The following is a 23,476-nucleotide window of genomic DNA, read 5'->3' as shown; positions in this document are numbered from 1 at the left end:
TAGTAATAGAAAAGGCATTTGTGATGGCTAAGTTACGTGTTAACTTGACTGGGTCATGGGGTACCCAGATATTTGGTTAAACCCTATTCTGGGTATGTCTGTGAGTGTGTTTGTAGAATGAGATTAACATTTGAAAGGGTGAACTGAGTAAAACTGAGTAAAGCAGACTGCCCTCCCTAATACAGGTGGGCCTCACCCAATCAATCGAAGACCTACATAGAACAACAACAAAAAGACAATAAGAGAAACTAAGGCAAAACTTCTGCTTGACTGCCCTTCAGCTATTAGTTTTTCTTGCCTTCAGACTCAAACAGAAACACTGGATCTTCTTGGATCTCAAGCCTGCCTTCAGACTGAATCTATATCAGCTCTGCTCACTCTGCTGAGTGCAGATCTTGGGACTTCTCAATCTCCATCATCACATGGAACAATTCCTTACAATAAATCTCTGTATATATGTGTGCACACACATGCACGCACGCACACGTGCACACAGGCACATACACACTATTGGTTCTGTTTTTCCGGAGAACCCTAATATAGCATTGTAGTAATTCGTGCCCATTGACATATCTACTTTCTTATAAAACAGCGTCAAGTTCATCTGCCAAATGTGAAGCAGATAAGGAAGAGAAAATGGGCTTGAGAAGCAAGAAAGAGATTTTTCAGAATAGTAATGACAAAGTTACTGAATAAGGTCTGTTTCCCTGTATAAATATATTTTTCCAGAAGAAGAAGAAATTTTTCCAGAAGAAAACTAATTTTTAATTAATCGTTAAATGATCAGTTCAATATGTCTCTGCTGCAAGATTACAAATTCAAAGGGAAGAGTCTGTGTTTTTCAAAGATGGAGTGTTGTTTATTGTTGGTACCATTTGCTTGAGTTCTTATCCCAGCTTTGTCGTTTTCTATCTGCATGATTTGGGGCATGTTATTCAATTCTTTTCCCCTCAGTTTCCTCACCTGGATCTGTTTCCTAGGATTGTGATGGAGATGAAAGAAGTGCATTGAATAGTAACTGGCAATAATAGTGAAAACTCAGCAAAAGTGACCCACTGTGCCATGATCTTGGCCCAGTCTACCCTGAGCACTTAGCACAATGTTTAAAATATAGTAGGTCTTGAATTGCATGCATTAGTGGATGGATGAAGACTGTTACTCTGTGGCTCAGCAGCTGTGATTGATTGTTAGCAGCTGAGCATCATTTTGGGCCTATTCTACATTCTTCCCTGCATGTTAGGGGAGGAGCCTCAGGTATACATTTTTTGGAATCCCTTTCCAGTGGGGTTGTGTATTTGATTTTGCCGATGAAAGTTGTTTGCCCAAGATTTGAAAAGGAAAGAGAAGAAAAATAATTATACCTTTGGGAGCAGCTGGGGAGAGGTGCATGGACTCTGGCAGAAGACACATGGAGTGTTTTTGCAGCCATATGTGGGCTATCTCGTAAGAAACATATACTTTGCTGCTACATGAATCTGAGCCCTTCAGTGGCAGCTTGGATTTCTGATTTCTGCACTGGTGGATTTCTTCATAGCAGTAGTAGCTCCCCTGTGTGAAAGGAAAATAGAAGCTTGGGACCCCCAATTCACTATGCCACAAGGAAAAAATTAAGCTGAAAGCTGAGTCAAGCAAGACACTGACTTTCCTTTTGTTTCTAAGCAGATAGCTACAATAAAAGGTTAAAAATCCCCACGGGTAGCCACTCTATGTAAAGGGCCAATTCATTGAGTGCCAAACGAATACATAATTGAGTATTCCCCTACCTGCTCCTTTTCCCTTGCAGCACGTGAATTTAGTAGTGTGATCATACCCTTCCTTTTCCTCCTCCAGCCTGCTTTTCCCCTTTCAATACTGAAGCCCTCAAAATTATTTTCAAAGAAGGCACAGACCTATCTCCCAGGCATGTCCTCAATTTTGGCAAAATAAATTTCTAAATTGATTGTGACCTGTCTCAGATCCTTTTTGGTTTACACCTGCCTTCATTGTCGTGGCACTCCTGACACTGGTGTGAGTTTCTAATCCCCTGCATTAGATCCCTTCCTTTTTAAATACCTAGAAGGCTTTGTTTTTTGGATTAAGCCCAATTGTTAGGGGACGAATTGTGTCCTCTCCTCCTCCAAATTCATGTCAAAGCCCCTAACACCCACTACTTCAGAATGTGACTGCATCTGGAGATAGGGGTCTTCAAAAAGGTGATTAAGTTAAATGAGGCCATTAAGGTTGGCGTAATTCAATATGATTGGCATCCTTATAAAATGCAGAAAATTGGACATACAGAGACATAAGGGATGTGGGCACACAGACAGGAAAGTCCATGTGAGGACAGCGAGAAGGTGGTGGTCTGCAAGCCAAAGAGAGTGACTTCAGGAAAAAAAAAAAATCTTGCCCATATTCCAATCTTAGACTTTTAGCTTCCAGGACTGTGAGAAAATGATTTTCTGTTGATTAAATCATCTGGTTCATGCTATTTTGTTATGGCAGCCCTAGGAAACTACTACATTAATCTGAACACAAATTAGATTGTTAGAACAATAGACTTTAAATTATCTCCCTGACTCTTTGAGGAGAAAGGGTATGCTATGGTGGTTCTCTAAGGCTCCAAGGTATCACCTATCTGTGAGTCACTTGAAAAATTCACACAAGGCACCTTTCATCCAGAAGTTGCTGCTGTACCAGTGCCATGTAAGTTCTGTAGCACAGCCTAGATGAGATCTGAGTTCTGATCAACAGTCAGGAAAAACTGGCACAATGTGTATGTGTATTTTTTGTGGATATCATGATTCAGTTGTTTCTGCACATCATAAAGACAGCTGAGAAACATATGATGTTTCTCCATCATATGGAGGTGTCCATAGCCACCTCCAGTCAAGCCCAGGCCCTGCCCACAATGCTCTGCAGCAGCTGTGGAGGGCCTGCTGCTAATGGGGGCACAGCCATTCAGTAGGGGAGTTTGAGTGACTGTCTCCAATTCTGTAGTCAGTTTTGACAGGCAAGAAAAAAAAAACACCTCAAAATAGAGAGTGTGGGGGAAGAAAAAGGAATGGAAACCAGAACTGAGTTATAAGGGCCTGTGATGGTTAATACTGAGTGTCAACTTTATTGGATTGAAGGATGCAAAGTATTGATCTTGGGTGTGTCTGTGAGAGTGTTGACAAAGGAGATTAACATTAGAGTCTGTGGGTTGGGAAAGGCAGAGACACCCTCAGTCTGGATGGGCACCATCTAATCCAGCCAGCATGGCCAGAATATAAAGCAGACAGAAAAATGTGAAAAGACTAGACTGGCTTAGCCTCCCAGACTACATTTTTCTCCCACACTGGATGCTTCCTGCCCTCGAACATTGGACTCTAAGTTCTTCAGCTTTGGGACTCGGACTGGCTTCCTTACTCCTCAGCTTGCAGACGGCCTATAGTGGGACCTTGAGATCATGTGATTTAATACTCCTTAATAAACTCCCCATATACATATCTATCCTATTAGTTCTGTCCTTCTAGAGAACCCTGACTAATACAGGGCCCATTGAAGAAACAGAAAGAGATCCTGAAGAATCCTTCCTCCAAATGGGAAGTGAATCCAAGGGCTTAACTGACAACATCCCTGTGATTCTAGGTGTTCTAGGTATTCTAATTCCAGGTATTTTCTAACCTTGAGGGGTAAGCTAATGCCTTTAACACCTACCCCGAGGCTGACTCCTACACAAAGAGGCAGAGGGTCACAAACAGGGATCCACAATGAACGGACATCAAGGACACTTGCACAACAGGGGCTCTTCTACACTAAGGAGTGACACACAGGCCAGGGCTGGCTGACCTTCCCTGCCTGGAGCAGTGAGATGCATCCAAGGCTAGTAGCAGTGTCTCCTATTTTATTGATGAGGAAATTGACATCCAGTCGGTAAACCTTTACAAATTCATGGAAGGGGGCTAGACAGAGCTGGACTGATTCCAATCCAGGTCTTACTGTAAGATAACACACTTACCAATTTGTCACATTGCCTCATAGAAACATTCCATGAACTGAACAACTGAATGTCTCCAGTGACTGAAGACACCTCTTGAATTATTACATGTGCCACTGCCAAATGTCTCTGTTTACCATAGATAATAGCTCCATCCAAAGTCTATTCATATGCACTATTTACTTCATACTGTGGAACTAATTTAAAGCCAGGGAGTACTTTTGTTTTTCCCAGAAGGCCTGAGTATAACCCAATAGGAGTATTTTAATTTGTGTTCAGGACATCACCCCCCCATCCCCGCCACACAGATATCTAAAAGATTTTCTTACTTTGGTGATTCATTCTATGATTGTAATTCTAGCTTCAATTAGATTAGAAAGAGAAATGATACCTTAAATGAAGGAAGGAGCACATAGTTTTTAAGCAGAGGTGGCAACCAGACATAGACTTTGAAACATTTTCTTTTAGAGCATGATGAAAGCAAGCAGTTCATTTTTATTCTGTTATTCAGGAAAACCTCATAGTGATTTTGGTTCTCACTAGACCTACGTTTAACTTCTCTTTATCTGATTTATTCATTTGCCTGACTACTTGCCCACGCCCAGACTCTCCATGCTGACATAAATCAAGTGACTCCACGAGCAAACTAATTTCAAATTCAATTCAAGACTGTTTCAGAGTGCTTATATGTCACTTTCACCTCTTCATGACTAATACAAATGATTTATGAGTGGTGCATAATCTTATCTCAGTCTGGAAGTTTCCCCCACCCTACCTTTAAATATACTTCTGAAAAACGGCATATGAGTCACTGAAGTTCTTTTACAAAAATGGGTTTTGCACAGCAAATAATTAAACATGAGAAGACATTGAATCTTCTCTGATGCTTTGATTTCCTTAATCAAACCCAAAGTAACACAAGCCCAGAGTTCCTGTAAGTAGAAAGCACAGCATATTAAACAAATGAGAGGGAGAGAGATGATCACACAGACACTCCTACTTTGGAATTATTTTTAACTCTGTTTTCTCTGAAAAATGTCAAGCATAATTGGTATTTTAAGTTCAGAAGACCTGTAAATCAACCAAGGATAGAAATCAGATCCAGTGAGCTTCCTGTCTCATACCAGATAAGATTTAAATAAAACCTACTCAATTTCTAAATCGTCTTTTTTGCTTTGTTTTTACTGTAAAAACGATTATAGCAACAGTAAAGAGATTTTTCAAAAAATGAAACAAAACTCTCCACACACAACTGATTTTGATTTTGCATAGTCCTACCCTGTCTTTATTTATATTAATATATCCATTAAATTTTAAATTCTCAGGCTCTAAGACAGAAAGAAAACTCCAGAGCCAACTGCTGTTCCCAAAGGCAGAAAGTATTTAGTGACAGCCATGGCCTCATGGGAGAGCACCAAACCAGTCTTGCTGTGCTGCCAATCCCACTTACCCTTTCTCATCCCCTGCAAGTCCCCAAATTCCTATTTTCTTTTATTTAGTGTGATCGAAAACAAAAATCCTTCTTTTCTCCTTTTGCGTAACAAGAACAATAAGAATTTCTTGAGGGCAGAGGCAAAATCTATTTATCCCAGTGCTTAATCCAGTGCCAGGCATATAGCATATTCAGCGACTAAATAAAAACCATAAGAAAAAAAGCAATTTGTGTCGTTCTGTTGGTTTCAAGTCTAGCTCATCTTTTTAAAACCTCTTATTCTCCTGAAATCACAGATTCATGACAAAGAACAAATCACTGTTGCCACATTTAACACTTGTACATTTTATTTAATTAAATCAGCCATTGTACACATTGCAGCTATGTATTGTTAGTGTTGTATTTTTTTTCCATTAACTAATACATGCCCTCATAGATATATTCAATTAGTGTTATCACCATGGGAACAAGATGCTGATTCGTCAACTGAAAATTCACTTCTTCTCACAGTATTCAAGTTTTTGATAACACAGCAAAAATCAAAATCAAAAAAAGGTGAATAACCATTATGTTGTTACACAGACATCATCTGCACTGCAAATAACACAACAGAAATGCTTTTCTTGAGCTCCAGTGAAGGTTTTGACAAGAAGGCCATAGGGTGTCTCAAAAAGTTTCACCATCGGCCTCTCTTATTTTGGCTGCCAAAGAATGTTTCATTTCCTATCCAACTGCCAAAAAGTGCTAGCATTTGAGGCTTAGGAGATTTGGCTTGTGGGAAACCTCCCTCCCAGGAAATTTTTTCTCTTGGCAACATTACTTTAAATGATGAAGTGCCATTGTTTGTCGCATTTGTTTTTGACATTCGGAGCAATGAGTCATTTTTGCACAACAGGAAAAGACCAGATAATTGGAAAATGTTCAATCCCTGGAGGATAGACTCTGTCCTTTTTTATTTAAATTTCATCTTCATTGAATATACTTTTCTTTAACAAATGACTGATTCAAAATGTATACTGTTTATATGAATATATTTGTGAATATATATATGTTAAAATGCTACACAGCTTCAACCACTAGAGGAATAAGGAAGAGGACATGGAAATTACTCAGATTGTTACAGTCCCTTCTTTGAGACAAACAAACAGAAGTGCACAAATGCACTCAAGAGTTTCCAAGGGAGTGTGGATTTCAAATAAATAAACCAAAAATTTTAACCAAAACCAAATTTTCAAGCATTTCTCAATCTTGTCTGCAAGCTGAAAAACAGACCTAGCTGGAAAGTGAAAAGTGCTCACTCAGGGTAAAAAGAATGGAAACAATTAATGTGATTAGAAGAGGGGTTTGAACGTGGTCTTGATTTTTAAACGTCACATGCAGGTATTAGAGAAGATATAAACCTGGAAAAAAAAAAAAAAAGAAAGAAAGAAAAAAAAAAGAAACCACTCCAACATACTGAAGGAGTTTAACCTTTTATGTAGTGGGTAAATCTTGTTTCCAATGAATTATCTACAGTGCAGTGGCCAGAAGAAAGTACCACCGTAAGACAGCGTGGTTTGCTAAAGCAGCAATGAAAACTGGAAAACTACAGTAGTTATAGCTTTTAAAATACCCTGCCAACTTGTCCAAAATCTAAAGACCTGAAGATGCTAGAATGCCACACAATGTAGCTGCTAGCAACTGAATACCCCATCGTTTCATTCTGCATGGCCTCTGCTCCCTTCTCCCCTCCCTCAGAGTGGCTGTTGGAGAGTCCTAAGCCATGGCTGGCCAGCACCAGCAATAACTTCTCAGGACAGTTCTGCAAGGCTATTGACCCACCTTTAACTGGGAGCAGTGGCTACTCTGGAAGTTCTAAGGACATAATAGGTTTGAAGTGCTTCTTTTGCAGTAAAACTGTATTATCATTCGATTGTGTTAGCAATATCTTAATCAACCATTGTTCAGCAATTTCTAGAGGCCTTTTATTCTGATGCCCAGTGTAGTTACAATAGGCAGTGGTTTTAATTTTAATATGTTGTTCATCTGAGCATTTCAGCTATATACATTGTACATAGATATTCCTTGGAAGGATTCCTATATAGTGTCACTTGAAGAGGTCTGCAGGTGAAGTTCTTCTGATCAATGGATTTTCATGGATCTTGTGCAGAAGCAAAGAACAATGGAGGTGGCCAGTTCCCAGGTTAGCACAGACACAACAAAGTATTGGATACAGCATCCAGTATGAAAGATGCCATCTTTGGTCACAAATTAGCTTTATAGTTAAAGAGGATGGGGGAAAACTAAAACAAAATGCCATATATTTGCTAACAGTGGAAATGTCGGGGTATCCCATTAATTAGGCCAGTTAGGTCACTCCTCTACTGAAACAGGAAGCTGCATATTGAGTGAATGTGTGGTTTCTGGTGTGAGAACTGGGCAGCCCCTCACTTGGCCTCTTGCTTCAAGTCCTCCTTGCAGAAATGCCGAAGGAGCTGCTGGAGATCGCGCTGGAGGTCGTCCTGGTCTAGTGCTTCTGGTACATCCTCCAGGTGCTCCAAGTCAATGCGTTTTCCATGCTGGTCCTTCACCACAGCCCTCTTCTGTGTGATGGCTTTACTCATTGTTGTCCTGGAGAAAAGCAGACAAGAGAGAATTACGCTCTTTTCACTGCCAGAGGGCAGCTGTTAGGAATGAAGGTGACCATTACACTGAGTACCTAATGTCTTACCTTTAGAAGTTTCCACACCAAACTATTAGCATAACAAACTATAGACATCTTTTTATGTCTTTCTTTTAAACATGGCTCCCCTCTCTAAAATGATTCATGAGATTTTTTAAAAAATGTGTTTTGGAACAAGGAGTATTTTTTAAATCTTTAAGAAAAATTTAAAATAAATGAAACCATGCTTTAATTTGATCTTCTCAAAAACTAACCATAAAATCATTCATGGTTTGATTAAGTAGCCCTTACTTAATAGAGTTTGGTTAATTCTGAAATAGTACCACAAGTACCTTTTGACAGGCTAAAAAAAAAGAAGTTTTTAATTTATTTGAAATACCTTGGCTGCCAGCTTAAACCTTACAGTCACACCCCGACCCAAACTTCCCAAAATTATGTTTTCAGAGAAGTTTTTTATGAGGCATATGTCTTTAACAACTAAAATATTAGTCTATCAATATATAAGAAGGTGGCTACCAACAAAAGATGAAGATCTGCCCAGGTCTCTAAGGCTTCATATGGAGATGGTAGGGGGGAGGAAGGGGAAACGAGAAAAGCCATTGAGAGACAACTGCTTCCTCCGGATTCTCTGAGCCTCACTTTTGTTGCTCGTTTTGTGTATTTCTTGCCATTTAACAGTCTGTTGTTTACTTGCCTCCCTTATAAGACTGGTGGTTACTTGAGAAAAGGAACTATAACACCTTTTCTTGAGATGGAGTCTCGTCTGTCACCCAGGCTGGAGTGCATTGGTGTGATCTTGGCTCAATGCAACCTCTGCCTCCTGGGTTCAAGCGATTCTCCAGCCTCAGCCTCCTGAGTAGCTGGGACTACAGGCGCGTGCCACCACACCCAGCTAATTTTTGGTATCTTTAGTAGAGACAGGGTTTTGTCATGTTGGCCAAGCCGGTCTCCAACTCCTGAGCTCAGATGATCTGTCCACCTCGGCCTCCCAAAGTGTTGGGATTACAGGTGTGAGCCAATGCCTTGGGCCAGGAGCTATAACTTTTGTATAGTCATACTAATTTTAAGTCATACTAATATTTTCCTGTAACTGTACTTAAAAGTAATTTGCTCATTCTTAGTTCTTTTCACTGTGTATTCTTCTTCTTCTTCTTTTTTTTAGAGTAAAGTAAAAGCAAGTTTATTAGGGAAGTAAAGGAATAAAAAATGGCTACTCCATAGGCAGAGCAGCCTTTTTCACTATATACTTCTAAATGCAGGTCCTCATTCCACAAGTATTTGATGAATGTGTTGTATGGGCCAGACACGAAATTGAATCTCTGAGAATTTAAGCAATAGTCCAAACAAAAAATAACAGAGTTAGCACGCAGTGGGACCAAGAGTCAAAGATTCCAGAGCCTGACTCTATAATCATACACTATGCATCTTCACTTAAAACCTCTGTAGGAAATGATCAGTTTTTGTAGCTTTACCCAGCATTTTCCTTATGTTTTCATTGTTCAGAAGTTGGAAGTTCTGCCATCATCCAATACCTCTATGCATTTGTTACGATAATCCTGATTTTTAAAAATAACTTACTTCAGCCAAAATACTTTCAGCTTTTTTTGGGACATCCTTGTTTCCTTCTTCCTTCTTCCCTTATGTTCTTCTACTCTCCCTTTTCTTTTAATACTATATGAATTGTTCTGCATCTGGAAGCAAACTTAAATTTGTTCTTGCTGACGAAAAGGTCAAATTTGATTCCAATGATTGAAATCTGATGTTTTCCTAAATACGCAGCAACCACTTTTTTTTTCTTCAAAAAGGCACATTTCTGACTATTTCTGCTAAGAGCTAGTAGAAGCCTTTATAGCATTGATGTCAGGGCTTAAGCCTCCATTATAGGACATTTCGTGATATTCTGTGTAGGCAAATGCAGGCCAACGTGTTTCTAAATATGCACATGTATATGATGTCTTTAACAATGTATAAAATAAAGTGTTGTACATCATAAATAGAGATCTGTAACTAACTAGCTTCCATAACTCTATGGAGTTGTCTATATATTCCTGGCTTCAAATTCACCAGCTGTAATTGAGAACTTTGGATTAATTGATCTCTAAATCTATTCCAGTTTGAAGAGTCCATGATGTTAGTGCATCCATGGATTATGTGGTTTCATCTGAATAATTGAATAAAAGACATAAAAGTTGAGAGTATAAAAGGCATTTTATCCTTAATTCATGTAGCATTTTTTAAGTTCTGAGAGAGCAATTACACTCTTTTAAATTCCTAGCTGCTGCTCTTTTCCCATTTGATTGGAGGGTGGAATTGTGACAGAACCTTTAATTTTGCTGTTCTAATTATTATGTTCTAAAGGCTTAAAATAGTTCTGTAGCATACTCTGAATGACAATCTTTCTCCCCTTTTCAATGAAGTGAAAAGCACGATTGTAACTTGGATTTCCATTGTGTCTTTTCACTGAGAAGCTGAGCACATTTTATTAATCTCAATACTTACAGTGCTGTTAGAGGACCAGTGAGAAGTCAGAGTAGATCTATGGAACAGTGCCCAAGTTTATACATCAAATCCATAACAGAGACCTGGGCAGACCAGTGTGCCTCACAGTCAGCCCCCTTGTATAAGCATAAAAATGTGCTGCTTACTGCTTTCATGACACTTGCTTAACTCATTAAAGCCCCAGGTTTCAGCATCGCTAGGTATATTTGTTTCATGGGTATCAAACTCATGCTTATGTTATTTGTCACTCACATGCAGAATCATAAAGCAGCTGTTAAAAAAAACACATACCATTCAAAGTAATGATTTACTAAGATTGAGCTGAATATAGCTGGTCACAAAATTAATTTGGATCTATCGATTAGATTCTTCTTCCTATGCTCTCTGAATCTATCAACACAATGGAATACCATCAGGCTGGCTTCAACTAAGTTGATGACTTGCTAAAACCCAGGGAGTCAGACTGTGTAAGCATGAGTCTCATTCTTGCTATGACTTAGTATTATGTTTAAAGTATCAAGAGGATACTTCAGGGATGACACTTCAATAGATCCATTACTTGACCAAAGTATTATAATATAGGAGAGTAGGCAGTTCTCTATCCTCTTTAGGGTAGATGTAGGGATTCTCCCCTTCTTTCCTTAAAATTGGAAAAATTTTTATGGTGTTAGTTGGCAAAGCATCACCCCATGCTAACCCAAACCTTTTAATTATTGATCCATCCTCTTTCAGGATTTCATTCTCTACTAAACTGGGTAAGTGGACTTTCATGTGGCTACCTGTGTAACTCAAAGCCTGAAGTAAGAAGAAAAGAAAAGACAAAGCTCATCATAAACTATAGACTTTCAAACAATCTGTTGCTTTGCTTTACTCATAGTCAGTATGAAAAGATATACTTGAAAGGATAGATAAATACAATTCCTAGAAGCAGATCTAAGTTTGGAGTTTTATTTAACAAGTCCTTTTAGTTTCTCTCATTTGTGAGGGAGATTTGTTATTGTACTTTACAAAAGCTGCTAAGCAACATCCATATGGATTGACTTTCAATTTCCTCCTTGCTTCATCCAACTCCTTTCTACGGTGGAGATTTTAATGATAAATATAATAACCAGAGGCAAAAACAAGCAAACAAGGCTCAAATGGTATAACACAGATAATTCATTTTTGACCATTCAAGATTGCCAGTTGTCAAAATGTGAAAACTGAAAGTATTTTAAGAGGTTTGCTTTTAATATTCCAATGAATTCATATATAATTTCAATATATATCATGGGTATAGTAGAGGACACACATATAGCATTTAGTGTCAAAATGTTCCAATAGCAAAAGTACTTTGTAGATGTTTGCACATGCCCAGGATCCCTTAGTCAAAATTTTGGGACCAAATGTGTTTCAAAATTTAGATTTTTTTGTCCCTTTTGGATTTTAGCAAGGTAATACAATGTATACACAGTCACATGCTACATAATGACATTTTGGTTAAAAATGGACTGCATATATGACATGGTCCCATAAGATTATAATGGAACTAAAAAATCCCTGTCACCTAGTGATGCTATAGCTGTTCTAACTTCATGGTGCAATGTATTACTCAGATGTTTGTGGTGATGCTGGTGTAAATAAACCTACTAAGCTGCCAATCATATAAAAGCACAGCACATACAATTATGTAGGGTACATAATACTTGATAATAAATGACTATGTTACTGGTTTATGTATGGTAAATATATTTACTATGTATAGTAAATACATAAATCAGTAACAGTCACTTATTATCAATATCAAGTATTATAAAAGTGATACTTTTTATCACTATTTTAGAGTGTACTCCTTTTACTTATTAAAAAACAGTTAATTATCAAGGAGCCTCAGGCAGGTCCTTCAGGAGGTATTGCAGAATAAGGCATTGTTTTCTTAGGATATGACAACTCCATATGTTATTGCTACTGAATATCTTCCAGTGGGACAATATGTGGAGGAAGAAGACAGTGATATTGATTATTCTGACCTTGTGTAGGCCTGGGCTAATGTACACGTTTAGGTCTTTGTTTTCAGCCAAAAAAAAAACCTTGAAAAGTAAAAACAAATAATAAATTTAAAAAATTAAAAGCAGAAAAAAGTTTATAGAACAAGGATATGAAGAAAAACAATTTTTAATGCACCTGTGCAACGTGTTTGCATCTTAACTTGTGTTATTACAAAAGAGTCGAAAGTTAAAATAAATGTAAAAGCTTATAAAGTCAAAGAGTTACAGTAAGCTAAAGTTAATTTATTATTGCAGAAGGAAGATTTTAAAAAATTAAAGGAAAATTTAAACAAATGTAACATAGCCTAAGTGTACAGTGTTTATAAAGTCTACTTTATAGTAATAGTATAGTATAGTACAGTAATGTCCTAGACTTTCACATTCTCTCACCACTCACTCACTGACTCTCCCAGAGCAACTTCCAGTCCTGCAGGCTCCATGGTAAGTATGCTATACAGGTAGAAGATTTTTAATCTTTTATTTTCTTTATCTACTGTACCTTTTCTATTTTTAGATAGGGAAATACTTACCATTGCGTTATAATTGCCTACAGTATTCAGCACAGCAACATGCTGTGCAGGTTTCTAGCCAGGAGCAATAGGTTATACCATATAACCTAGGTGTATAGTAGGCTATACCATCTAGGTTTGTGTAAGGACATTCTACAATGTTCACACAATGACAAAGTTGTCTAACGATGCATTTCCCAGCACATATCCCTGTCATTAAAACCCACTTATGCCTAGTGAACGCTAGGCATGTGGGAGCTATTTATATCCTACTGCTCAAGGTCATCACCAAGGTCTGATTTTTCACTCATGCAAAAATTTTAAAAATTGCACCCTCTGGCATAAGTGGGTTAAGCACGGCATGACTGTACTATATAATACTAATACTCCAGAGTGAAGATGGCATCCTGTAATCAAACCCATTTTTATATCACTAAAACATTCACTCTAGGTAGAATAAAAAAGCTTCATGTCATCATAGCTCCATGCCAATTTATTTCAAGTTTTACTTCCAAATTAACTTACAAAATTTGGTTTGGTTTTCAGAATTTGGGGATTTTAGTAAGAGTTTGTGGATCTGTTACTGTGGACCCATTTTCTTTTTCTTTTTCTTTTTTTTGAGATGGAGTCTTGCTCTGTCGCCCAGGCTGGAGTGCAGTGGTGCAATCTCGGCTCACTGCAAGCTCCGCCTCCCAGGTTCACACCATTCTCCTGCCTCAGCCTCCTGAGTAGCTGGGACTATAGGCACCCGCCACCACGCCCGGCTAATTTTTTGTATTTTTAGTAGAGACGGGGTTTCACCGTGTTAGCCAGGATGGTCTCGATCTCCTGACCTCGTGATCCGCCTGCCTCGGCCTCCCAAAGTGCTGGGATTACAGGCGTGAGCCACTGTGCCCGGCCAACTGTGGACCCATTTTCTAATTGTTGGAAACCAGAACTTAAATAATTGTAAATGCTTTTAAAATTTATGGACATGTAATATATCTGAATTTTCTTTAATGTCTATCACAGATTATATTTGAAAAGACTGGCTAGCAAATATAATTTGCAATGTCTTTATTTCTTTCCCTTATTAATTGACAAAGCAAGACACTTCTGTGACTTTTAAACAAGATGTATAGTCATATACCAGCTCCAGAGATTCTAAGTATGATTCAGCAGAAGCAAATCCTAGTTATCTAGATTTTTAAAAGCTGTTAAGGTGACATCAATGAACACCACAGTTTAAGGAAACGTTACTCTGCAAGTTATTCAAACAGGAGTTCTACCCTCTTGAATTATTCTGCACCTTTCCATGAATTCATGTATAGAATGACACAATGACAAACGATTTTCTTTTCAAATGCAAAGCAACATAAAACACACACATAAAAAGACAAATGATGATGCTTCTATACCTCTTCAAAGTCATCTTTGGCTGAAGGAAGATCAGTGGCTAAACTAGAATCCCCCAGATGCTTCTCCATCCTCTCTCCACGTACCACAGTTGTTTTAACAACTTTGCTGACTCTACGGCCTTCCACTGGCTCAGCCTGAAATTGTGAGGTACTGGACAAAATGCTGGGCTCACACAAAGTGACCTAATGATCGAAGGACACACAATAGACAATGTCTGATTGCCAAATGTAACTATGATGAATTTTTTCTATGTTAAAAAACAAAGGACAAAACTATAATGTTACATATTGGCTTTCCAGAAAACAGCAATGGGAAGCAGAGTTAGAAAAAAACAAACTATAACCTATTGGTAATATCTACATCATGACTGTATCTCCACAACACCAAAGCAATCTTAATTAGTCATTTGAACGAAAAGTTATCAGTTTTGTGAATAAGAAACTGCTCAGTGTAATACAGACATAATAATATATGAAGAAACTCTCTTTTCTCATGTTTAAATAATTTCCTTTGGTATTACGAAGATAAAATTAGCCCTCAAAGGAGGAGATCTAAAAGCTATGAGAAACTGAAAAGTAGATTTCTAGAGAATCTCAAGTGTACAATATAAAATTTTGAGGATGTGAATGAATGGAAAATAGTGAGAATTTCACAAACTATTTGTCAAAACAAGTAAATATGTCCCTGAAAGAGGGAAGTAAAACAGAAATAAAGAAAAGTATAGACTGCCAGGTGCAGTGGCTCATGCCTGTAATCCCAGCACTTTGGGAAGGTGAGGCGGGTGGATCATTTGAGGTCAGGAGCTCGAGACCAGCCTGCCCAACATGGTGAAATGCTGTCTCTACTAAAAATACAAAAATTAGCCAGGTGTGGTGGTGGGTGCCTGTAATCCCACCTACTCAGGAGGCTGAAGCAGGAGAATTGCTTGAACCCAGAGGTGGAGGTTGCAGTGAGCTGAGATCACGCCACTGCTCTCCAGCCTGGGTGACAGAGTGAGACTCTGTCTCAAAAAAAAACCAAAAAGGATAAATCAAAGAGTTTCTAGATCCTGATTTTAGTAACTCTGCAATGCAGAAATCTGAATATGAAATATTTATCTAGAGTGACTTTCCGAAGGCTGGTGTGCCAACCAGGCAAAAGCACCACAGTGCATTTCTACAGGGTGTCTCCACAGCATACTGCTTGCCCAGCAAATAGAATTGTATTCTTTCAAAATTTGACTTTTTGATTTCTGCAGTGGTCAACCATGAATTAAATAAAGAATAGATATTTTTAAAAAGACCAAACAAAAACAATGACTATAATGCCTAGAAGTCTCCCTGACGGCTGTCTTAAAATTACATAGCATCACGAAAACAAAAAGGTGAATGTGCAACTAAAAGCAAACTGCCATATGAAAGGGAGAAGTGAGGAAAATATGAATAAACAATCTCATTCATCTTTTTTGAGCTCTATTTTGTTCCTCTCCATCAAATGGGTTTTAGAGAATCAGATTGTCTCACCTCTGACTGCTCGGTGTCACTCTTCAATACAACACGCTTTATAACTTTGGAATAGCCATCCCCTTCCTCGATGTTGACAGGTTCCTGTGGCATTCCCTGCACCATAATCTCTTCTTTCTCTGTGCCTTCAGAGGATACATACCGCCTAATGATTTTCCTAGTAACCTGAAATGTATTTCAATTGTGTATCTTATTTTTGTGTGACAGTACCATGGAATTGATAAATTTTAAACAGGAAGTTTGTAATCAACCCTGTTAGGATATACTAGACAATACCTTCTTTACCACGGTGTGTCCGTGTTCATCAATGTATTCTTCTTCTGTGACTGTTTCTGGGGGTATTTCAGGCATATCGTCTCCCTAAACAGTTGAGAGAAAAGGGTCACTGCGCTGTTTGGCACCAATTCTGAGGAACTACTCCCAAGTGCTTATAATGTGAGGAATGTTAGAAAATCAAAGGCGATGTTGAGAAGCATTGCTGAGATACAAAATCCTGTCAACTAGTTGGTTTAAAAGAAAAACTCAAGTGGGTAATAACATGCTTAGGAGAATCTGACCAAAGTTAGATAAAACTTCAACAAAAATAGATAAGCGAGAGGTGAGGTGGGTGGAAGTGAAGAAGCCAAGTCTTGCTCTTGCTTGGTGGCTGTCCTGGAGGAAAGCTGGAACCACTGCATTTCTTTGCAAACAGAACTTATGAGTTAAGGGGTCTGCTTTTGAATGGCCATGCACTATCTGAGGAACATGCCAAGCCTTCATTGATCCAGGTTGATCACTCTTAGAATATGGGGACAGGACTGTCCCTGACGTGCAGTAATTTAACAGCGGGTACCTGAATAATCACTCGCCGGCGGACAACCCTGGTAGTTACCATCGCCTCCTCATCTGAGCTGGCCTCCAGCTCCCCTAATTCCTCTGTTAGCTCCTGGTGGAAGCATGGAAGCATTGCTTTGTTTAACATGCTAAGGAATGACTTCACTACTGGTTTCTTCTTTAGCTTACATTGTATTGTGAAACTTTTATTCATGGAGGCTTTGGTGGACAAGTTGGTAGAGGTGAAAACAAGTATGTGCTGGTCTCAGACATCAACGAAAACACAGTGTTTTTGTTTTTTTTGTTTTTTGTTGTTTTTTTTTGTTGTTCAATGAATGAAAAAAAATTCTGGAATTCTGAGAGCTGCTGGAGAACCCATCTGTCAAAATCTCTCCAAAATAATAAGCAGCTTGCTCATGTGACTTCTTTTACTTAAACTCCTAAAAAAAAGCCTCACTGTAAACATAGACCCTAAGCAGTTCAGTAAACACTTATGAGCCACTGACACTTGTGCTTAGGCTTGGAATTATTCACCCAAAGGTATAGGAATATCCCCTGTTTCTAGCAGAACTTCTTGCAGGAAGTCAAAGTTTCCTGTAGCTATTATCTTACCAATAGTGCATCTCCCTGGCATCAAAAAAAGGCAGACTATGAATAATATTAGAATAATTCTACGGAGAAGTTGAGATAAAGTGGTCAATAGCATTTTAGGGCTCTGGCCAAAAGCCAGAGATAAAGCAAAAAACATAATTTTAGCTTAGCACACATTACCTTAGGAGTCATATATTGAATTACTGTTCCATAATGAAATTTTGTTTTTAAAAAAGAGAAAGCTCAAGTAGATTTACTTAACATACTGTAAAACTCAAGTTATATGTTTACATTTGTCTCTGCTAAAGGAAGACATGTAAATTCTAAACCAAATTATATTTTAAATATAATCAGGAATCTACTGCCTAGAAATATGGTTGGCAAGAAAAGTGATTAAAATTGGATGTCCAAGTTAGGGTTATGAGAAATAAGGGTCCACATGGGAAACTTAAGAGAAATGCCTGATACTCATCAAGAATAAGTCAAACAGGCCTGTATAAATTATGTGAAATTCAGAATGACTTATACAAACGTATTCCTTTAGTACAGATTAAACATATGTATTATCCAGATAATTGTTTCAAGTCTAACTTCACTAAGCCTATGGATTCTTAGGCTAAATTTGGTAACTTTTAGCCCAGATAACATGTATGAAACATTTTTAGTAGTACTCATTCAAGCCAAGAATTTGAGAGATGAATAATTCTATGCAAAAACAAACTTGGAATAAAAATTCATTCATGGCATGAATTTATTATTTAAGAAAACTGACAAAATCAGAACACAGTTCTCATCTGCCTGGATCTTTCCTAATTTTAGTTATGATTTCAGATAATTCCTAGCAGCAGATCTCATTCTTACAGTGAACAAAAACAAATGTGTGTCTTAAGCCCAAAGATATGCTGTTTCACTTTATTTGCCCCCCAAAATTTCAATTATTTCGTTTAACTCTTCTTTTACTACTAAGCTTTGTATTAATGCTCTAAAAACACTTTGAAATATAAAGTGTTTTTGAATTCTATTACTTTTTAAAAGAAAAAACAATATCTAATTTAATTTATATTAAATTAAGTTTAATTCAAACATTCTCATACTTTTTTTGTGGCTGAGAATCCTCTGGGGAGTTATTTAAAAGGCAAATTCTGGCTTTCTCTCCCCACCCTGGGATTCATTCTAATTCAGGATTTCTGAGGAGGGATCAAGCTCTCCAATCAATTCTGACATATGTGAACTATATAGACCACATTTTGAGAATAAATGGCTGATTAATTTCATTTTTTGAGACGGAGTCTTGCTCTGTCACCCAGGCTGGAGTGCAGTGGTGCCATCTCGGCTCACTGCAATCTCCACCTCCCGGGTTCACGCCATTCTCCTGCCTCAGCCTCCGGAGTAGCCGGGACTACAGGCGCCCGCCACCACACCCGGCTGATTTTTTGGTATTTGTAGTAAAGACGGGGTTTCACCATGTTAGCCAGGATGGTCTCAATCTCCTGACCTCATGATCTGCCCACCTCGGCCTCCCAAAGTGCTGGGATTACAGGCGTGAGCCACCGCGCCCGGCCAATGGTTAATTTCTTAACATGGTCCCCACCCCTTTTCACAATTTTAAAACTCACTTAATGACAAAGGAAGCGCTATGATGCAATCTTATGCCACTGTCAGGCATTTGGACATTTAGTTTAGGTACAATGTTCTTTTTCTCAGTCATTCCTAAAATAAATCTTAAAAAAAAAATCTAACTTGGAAATCATCTTGCCTCTAATGAGAAAAATTTATTTTGGCAGCTAAACCCCACCCAATATCCACAGTCTGTGTGCTCATCACCTGGCAGGCCAGAGATCTAACAAGCCTGCTGGTCCCAGCACATCCCATGGCTGACTTACCTGGTGCTGTTAATCTCTGCCACCAGCTTTCATGCCCAAGTTTACTAATTTTGAAAAGCTCCTCCAGATATATTGTTTCACCACCGTATTCATTTTTCTTAGCAAAAGACTTTCCAATGATAAGATCAGGGCTTATGGTCAAATCACTAGCACTGGAACTGTGCACCATTTCTTCAAGATTCATCGGCTCTCAGATTTTAAAAGGGATTGAGGGTTTCCATGTGCCAGGTTAATTAATTTGGTTAACTTTTTTGTTTTGAAGTGAAAAAAATAAACCATCAGAGAAATGGAAACTGGAAGATTTGTAGCTTTGTTACAGGTGGGCAAGAAAGTGGAGAATAATGTCTTACCTTTTCAAAAGCTGCATCTTCATCGAGTCTTTCACAGGTCTCTGGCTGGTTATCGGCAGACTCCACTATTACGAGGCTGGTTTTCCATGGAGAGCTCTCCTCTCTGCGCTCTGAGGGCTCTTCGGGTTCTTGTATGATGGGAGAGCCTCCCCGCTCGCTGGATGTTGGGGTCTGGAGGTACAGCCTCTCCTCCTCTGCAGGGGTGCTAACTTCCTCAGGTGTCTTGCTGGGAGAGCTGGGTACTATCGTAGCCTTCTGAGTCTCTGACGCTTCTGTTCCTGGTGTTGTCACACTGGAATGAAAAAGCCAAATGAGACTTCAGGGACATTTGCATTTCACCTCCTGCTCAAGCAAGGAAATCAAAAGGCAAGATGGAGCTGGTTTTTCCATAGTCTATGACAGTCAAAAGTTTTTGTACATTTGGCCAAGAAAGGACATTTGAAGAAAAATAGTATGACAAGATATAGAGTTGTAGCTCATTGATCTAGCACTGGCAGACAGTGATGTATTATTCTAAGGATGAAAATTATCCTAAAATGTATTACAGTTACCCAATCTCTACAATGTATGTAAGTTATAGTTTCATCTTTTCTTTTATAACTCAAGGTGATATTGAGGATGCGAGGAATTTTACATAAGTATTTGTAGATAATAAGGTTTTTGAAGCAAGAATAAAAATTTGGCAGAATTACATAAATCCCCATGTTAATATAGTTATCATAAGTATAAATACAAGGAAATTCTTATTGTACCTCTGAAAAACTGTTTTATTTAGTAATAGAGGCATCTGTTGACATGGAAACTTTTTTCATTGATATAGCCTGAAGTTACTGCAACGTAACTTTGATAACCTCAACTGCTAAATAAGATTATTGGCCTTTTCTGTGCCTTCTTTTGGTATTTAGTGCAATCTATCACTCCATAGATATTAAATGCCTAAAATGTGTCTCTGTTATCCTCTCCTCTCCTTCCCATCTTTTCCTTGGTCCTTCTCCTTCTTCCTTATATTTTCTTTATGCTCACCCTTAAAACCTACAGGTTGATGGGGCAAGTGTGGCTCAGTGGAAGAAGAGATAATTTCATTACCCATTTCATCCTCTTCTCATGTCAATGACCACAAAACTCACCAAATGACAAGCGAAATGCTTTGATACAATCTCATGACACCCTATCCTCAGACTTCAGGTTTGGGGATATGTTGGCCTTTCTCACGATTTGTTTTCTTTTCTGGACAATCAGTGTCAATTAAACAACTCTTTCTCCTTGGCTTTCATAAAGGCCAGAACTTAAATTCTGAGCCAAATTAGGCCTGCAGCTTCCTTCAGCCAGAAGCTCTTCAGAAGACTTCTCTTTATTCCCACCCCAACTCTATTCCAACTCATTTTAATAGTCTTTTATTCTATGTGGTTAGTTTGCATTGCATTTATATTTTTATGGTTCGTCCCCTCATAGCTTGGTTGAAATGCACCATTGGCTGTGGTATCTACATCATCACTGATCATACTCCTAACCAGCAATGGCACAATGAGCTCCATATTTGAAGTGCTACAGAGCAAATGAGGTGCCGCAATATTATAAGTCATGGCCGTGTCATCTACAGGGAATTTTACAGTTTAGATGAAGCTTTCATAAACACACTTTTGACCCTGTGAGACGAGTCAAGTGTGTATTATTACTATAATTTACAGATGTGGAAATGGAGATTCAAAGCACTTAAGGACTTGTTCAAAGTCACAGCTCTGGAAGTTGGTTCTTGTAGGTCTGTGCCCCAAACACTGTCACAATTATGTCTCTTACATGTTAATGCTTTTTGTTTCCCTTTAGCTCTGGCACTTGTGTTTGGTAGGGTCATTTTAAAAATTATTTAAAAACTAGTTAGGCTTATATATGCCTGGCATCCACATTAGTCTGTTTCTTTGGTATTACATTTGACAGGCTTTCTTTGGAAACTCACAAATATTCCTGCTGATATTCCAGAGATGACTCTTCAGGCAGGTCTTGCATTTTCCCTGAGAAATCCTGTTGAACTTCCTCCTTGTGAGTTTGGGGAAAGAGTGCTGTTGCTGAGCTGTCCCCCTCAGTTTTGGGGATGCCATCCTGAAAAGTGGAATAACCAACAGAAATGTCTTCCTCTGAGACGATAGGAGGGTGATCGCAGGTCTCGCTTTCTTTAGAAACAGCTTGCTCCTCTTTCTGCTTGTGCTGTGCAGTGCATAACTCCTCTTGAAGTACCGAGAACCCTAAAAGGAGAATGATTTAAGTATTTAGTTGAAACTTACCCATATTGAAAGGATATTTATTAAGTAATAAATATAAGAGGATAAAAAAAATAAGAGGATAAATGTGCTACATCCTGAGATGGGCCCATGGATTATAAAGATGAAGAAGACACTGTGTCCACCTTCAAGATACTGATCAGGTAGAAGAGTCCACGCAAGTAAGGGTCAATTCCAGTGCAGAGCAACTGGGTCATAGGTGCCAGTCAATGAGTGTGGGAGCACCTAACATGGGGTTAGAATTTGGAAAGAAAATGCAGAGTGTGTTATATGCCAAGGAGACCTAAATGGCAAGTGGGAATTGAGCGAGATAGTCAAAGTACAGAATCTGAAGGGTAAGATGAGTACAGTTAATAATCATCATAACAAATAATAGCTAATACATACTGAAATTTTATTCCATGTTAGGCACCGTTCCAAGTGTGCTGCAAGTATTAACTTGATTAATCCTCACTCTAACACTATAAGGATAGTACTCTTTTTATGTAGAGTCTTTTATGACAGGCTAAGGAGTTTCATTATATCCAGGGAAATGAGGAGTCACTGAAAGATGTTTAGCAGAGGAGGGACTGGCATTCATCTATTGACTCATTTATTCAACAGATACATATTGAGCATCAACTATGTAGTATGTGCTGCTTAGATGCTGGATATATAGCAGTGAACAAGATATAAGATATAAAAAGCTTCTGTCCCCACTGAACTTGCATTTCTGCAGATACATATTTATGATAAATATTGGGAGAAAAGTAAACCAGGATAAATGTAGAGGATAAATGGGGCTAGTATTTTAAATAGACTTGTCAGGAAAGGCTCGGCTTAGGAGGTGATATTTGAGCAGTGACCTAAATAAAGTGAGAGAAAGAGGTATATGTTGATCTGAGGAAAGAACATGCTAGGGTGGAGGGAGCAGAAAATACCAGGGCCCTGAAACAGGAGAATGCAGAGGGTGCTCCAGGAATGGCAAGGAGGCCAGGCGTGCAGGACCAGTGCAATAGAGAGAGAGGTGGGAGATGAGGACAAGCTATGAGGCTCTTGCTCAACACTAAGATACATCATCATTCACATCCATGAGAAGTAACCTGCCACAGGAAAAAAAGACTGAGGAGAAACAGCCAGTAAAGTTAAAAAAAAAAAAAAAAAAAAAAAGAAGCGAGAATGTCATGAAATTTAAGTAAAGAAAATGTTTTAAGAAGAAAGGCTTCACTATTCATGCCAAATGTTACTCAGAGGCAAAGTAAGTTGAAGAATGAGAACTGCCTGCTAGATTTGACAATGAAGAAGCAATAGGTGAATTTTATAAGATTGACTAGAGTGAATTATAGAGTTCTAGAGGGAATGGGAAGAGAGGAAGCAGAGACAGGAAATTCAGACTGTTCTTTTATGAGGTTTCCTGTGAAATGGATGGAGTAACAGCAATAATACAGGGGGGACATATAGGGTAAAAGGAGTTATTTGCTTTGTTTTGTTTTTAAAGATGGGATCTATTAAAGCATGGTTTAATGCTGTTGGGTATGGTCTAGTGGTAGGAAGCCAAAAGGGATACTTGCAGGAATGGAGTCCCTGATCAGGTAAA

The 23,476-nt window shown here is 38.5% G+C and overlaps 1 protein-coding gene across 41 annotated transcripts in view; it reads right to left on the bottom strand.

Moving 5' to 3' along the window:
- Positions 1-5,719: 5,719 nt before the first annotated feature.
- The window catches only part of ANK2 (ankyrin 2), a 683,465-nt gene continuing 665,708 nt past the window's right edge, over positions 5,720-23,476 (bottom strand). For 17 of the 41 annotated variants that reach the window (XM_063723598.1, XM_054554356.2, XM_054554362.2 and 14 more), the window contains 6 exons: positions 21,579-21,864; positions 19,625-19,916; positions 16,264-16,347; positions 15,988-16,152; positions 14,485-14,667; positions 5,720-8,000 (listed from right to left, as the gene is read on the bottom strand). In XM_063723598.1, coding sequence (XP_063579668.1) covers positions 7,986-8,000; positions 14,485-14,667; positions 15,988-16,152; positions 16,264-16,347; positions 19,625-19,916; positions 21,579-21,864 — 1,025 coding nt within the window. In that variant the 3' untranslated portion in view covers positions 5,720-7,985. Of the gene's footprint in view, positions 8,001-11,254; positions 11,347-14,484; positions 14,668-15,987; positions 16,153-16,263; positions 16,348-16,819; positions 16,913-19,624; positions 19,917-21,578; positions 21,865-23,476 lie in introns of all 41 variants that reach the window. The other 24 variants (XM_063723590.1, XM_063723596.1, XM_063723586.1 and 21 more) reach the window with 4 other exon arrangements.

The sequence above is a fragment of the Pongo abelii genome, chromosome 3 (genome assembly GCF_028885655.2).
Source record: "Pongo abelii isolate AG06213 chromosome 3, NHGRI_mPonAbe1-v2.0_pri, whole genome shotgun sequence".
Taxonomy (NCBI): Eukaryota; Metazoa; Chordata; class Mammalia; order Primates; family Hominidae; genus Pongo; species Pongo abelii.
The sequence above is the reverse complement of the archived record's forward strand: the minus strand, read 5'-3'. Positions and strand labels throughout refer to the sequence as shown.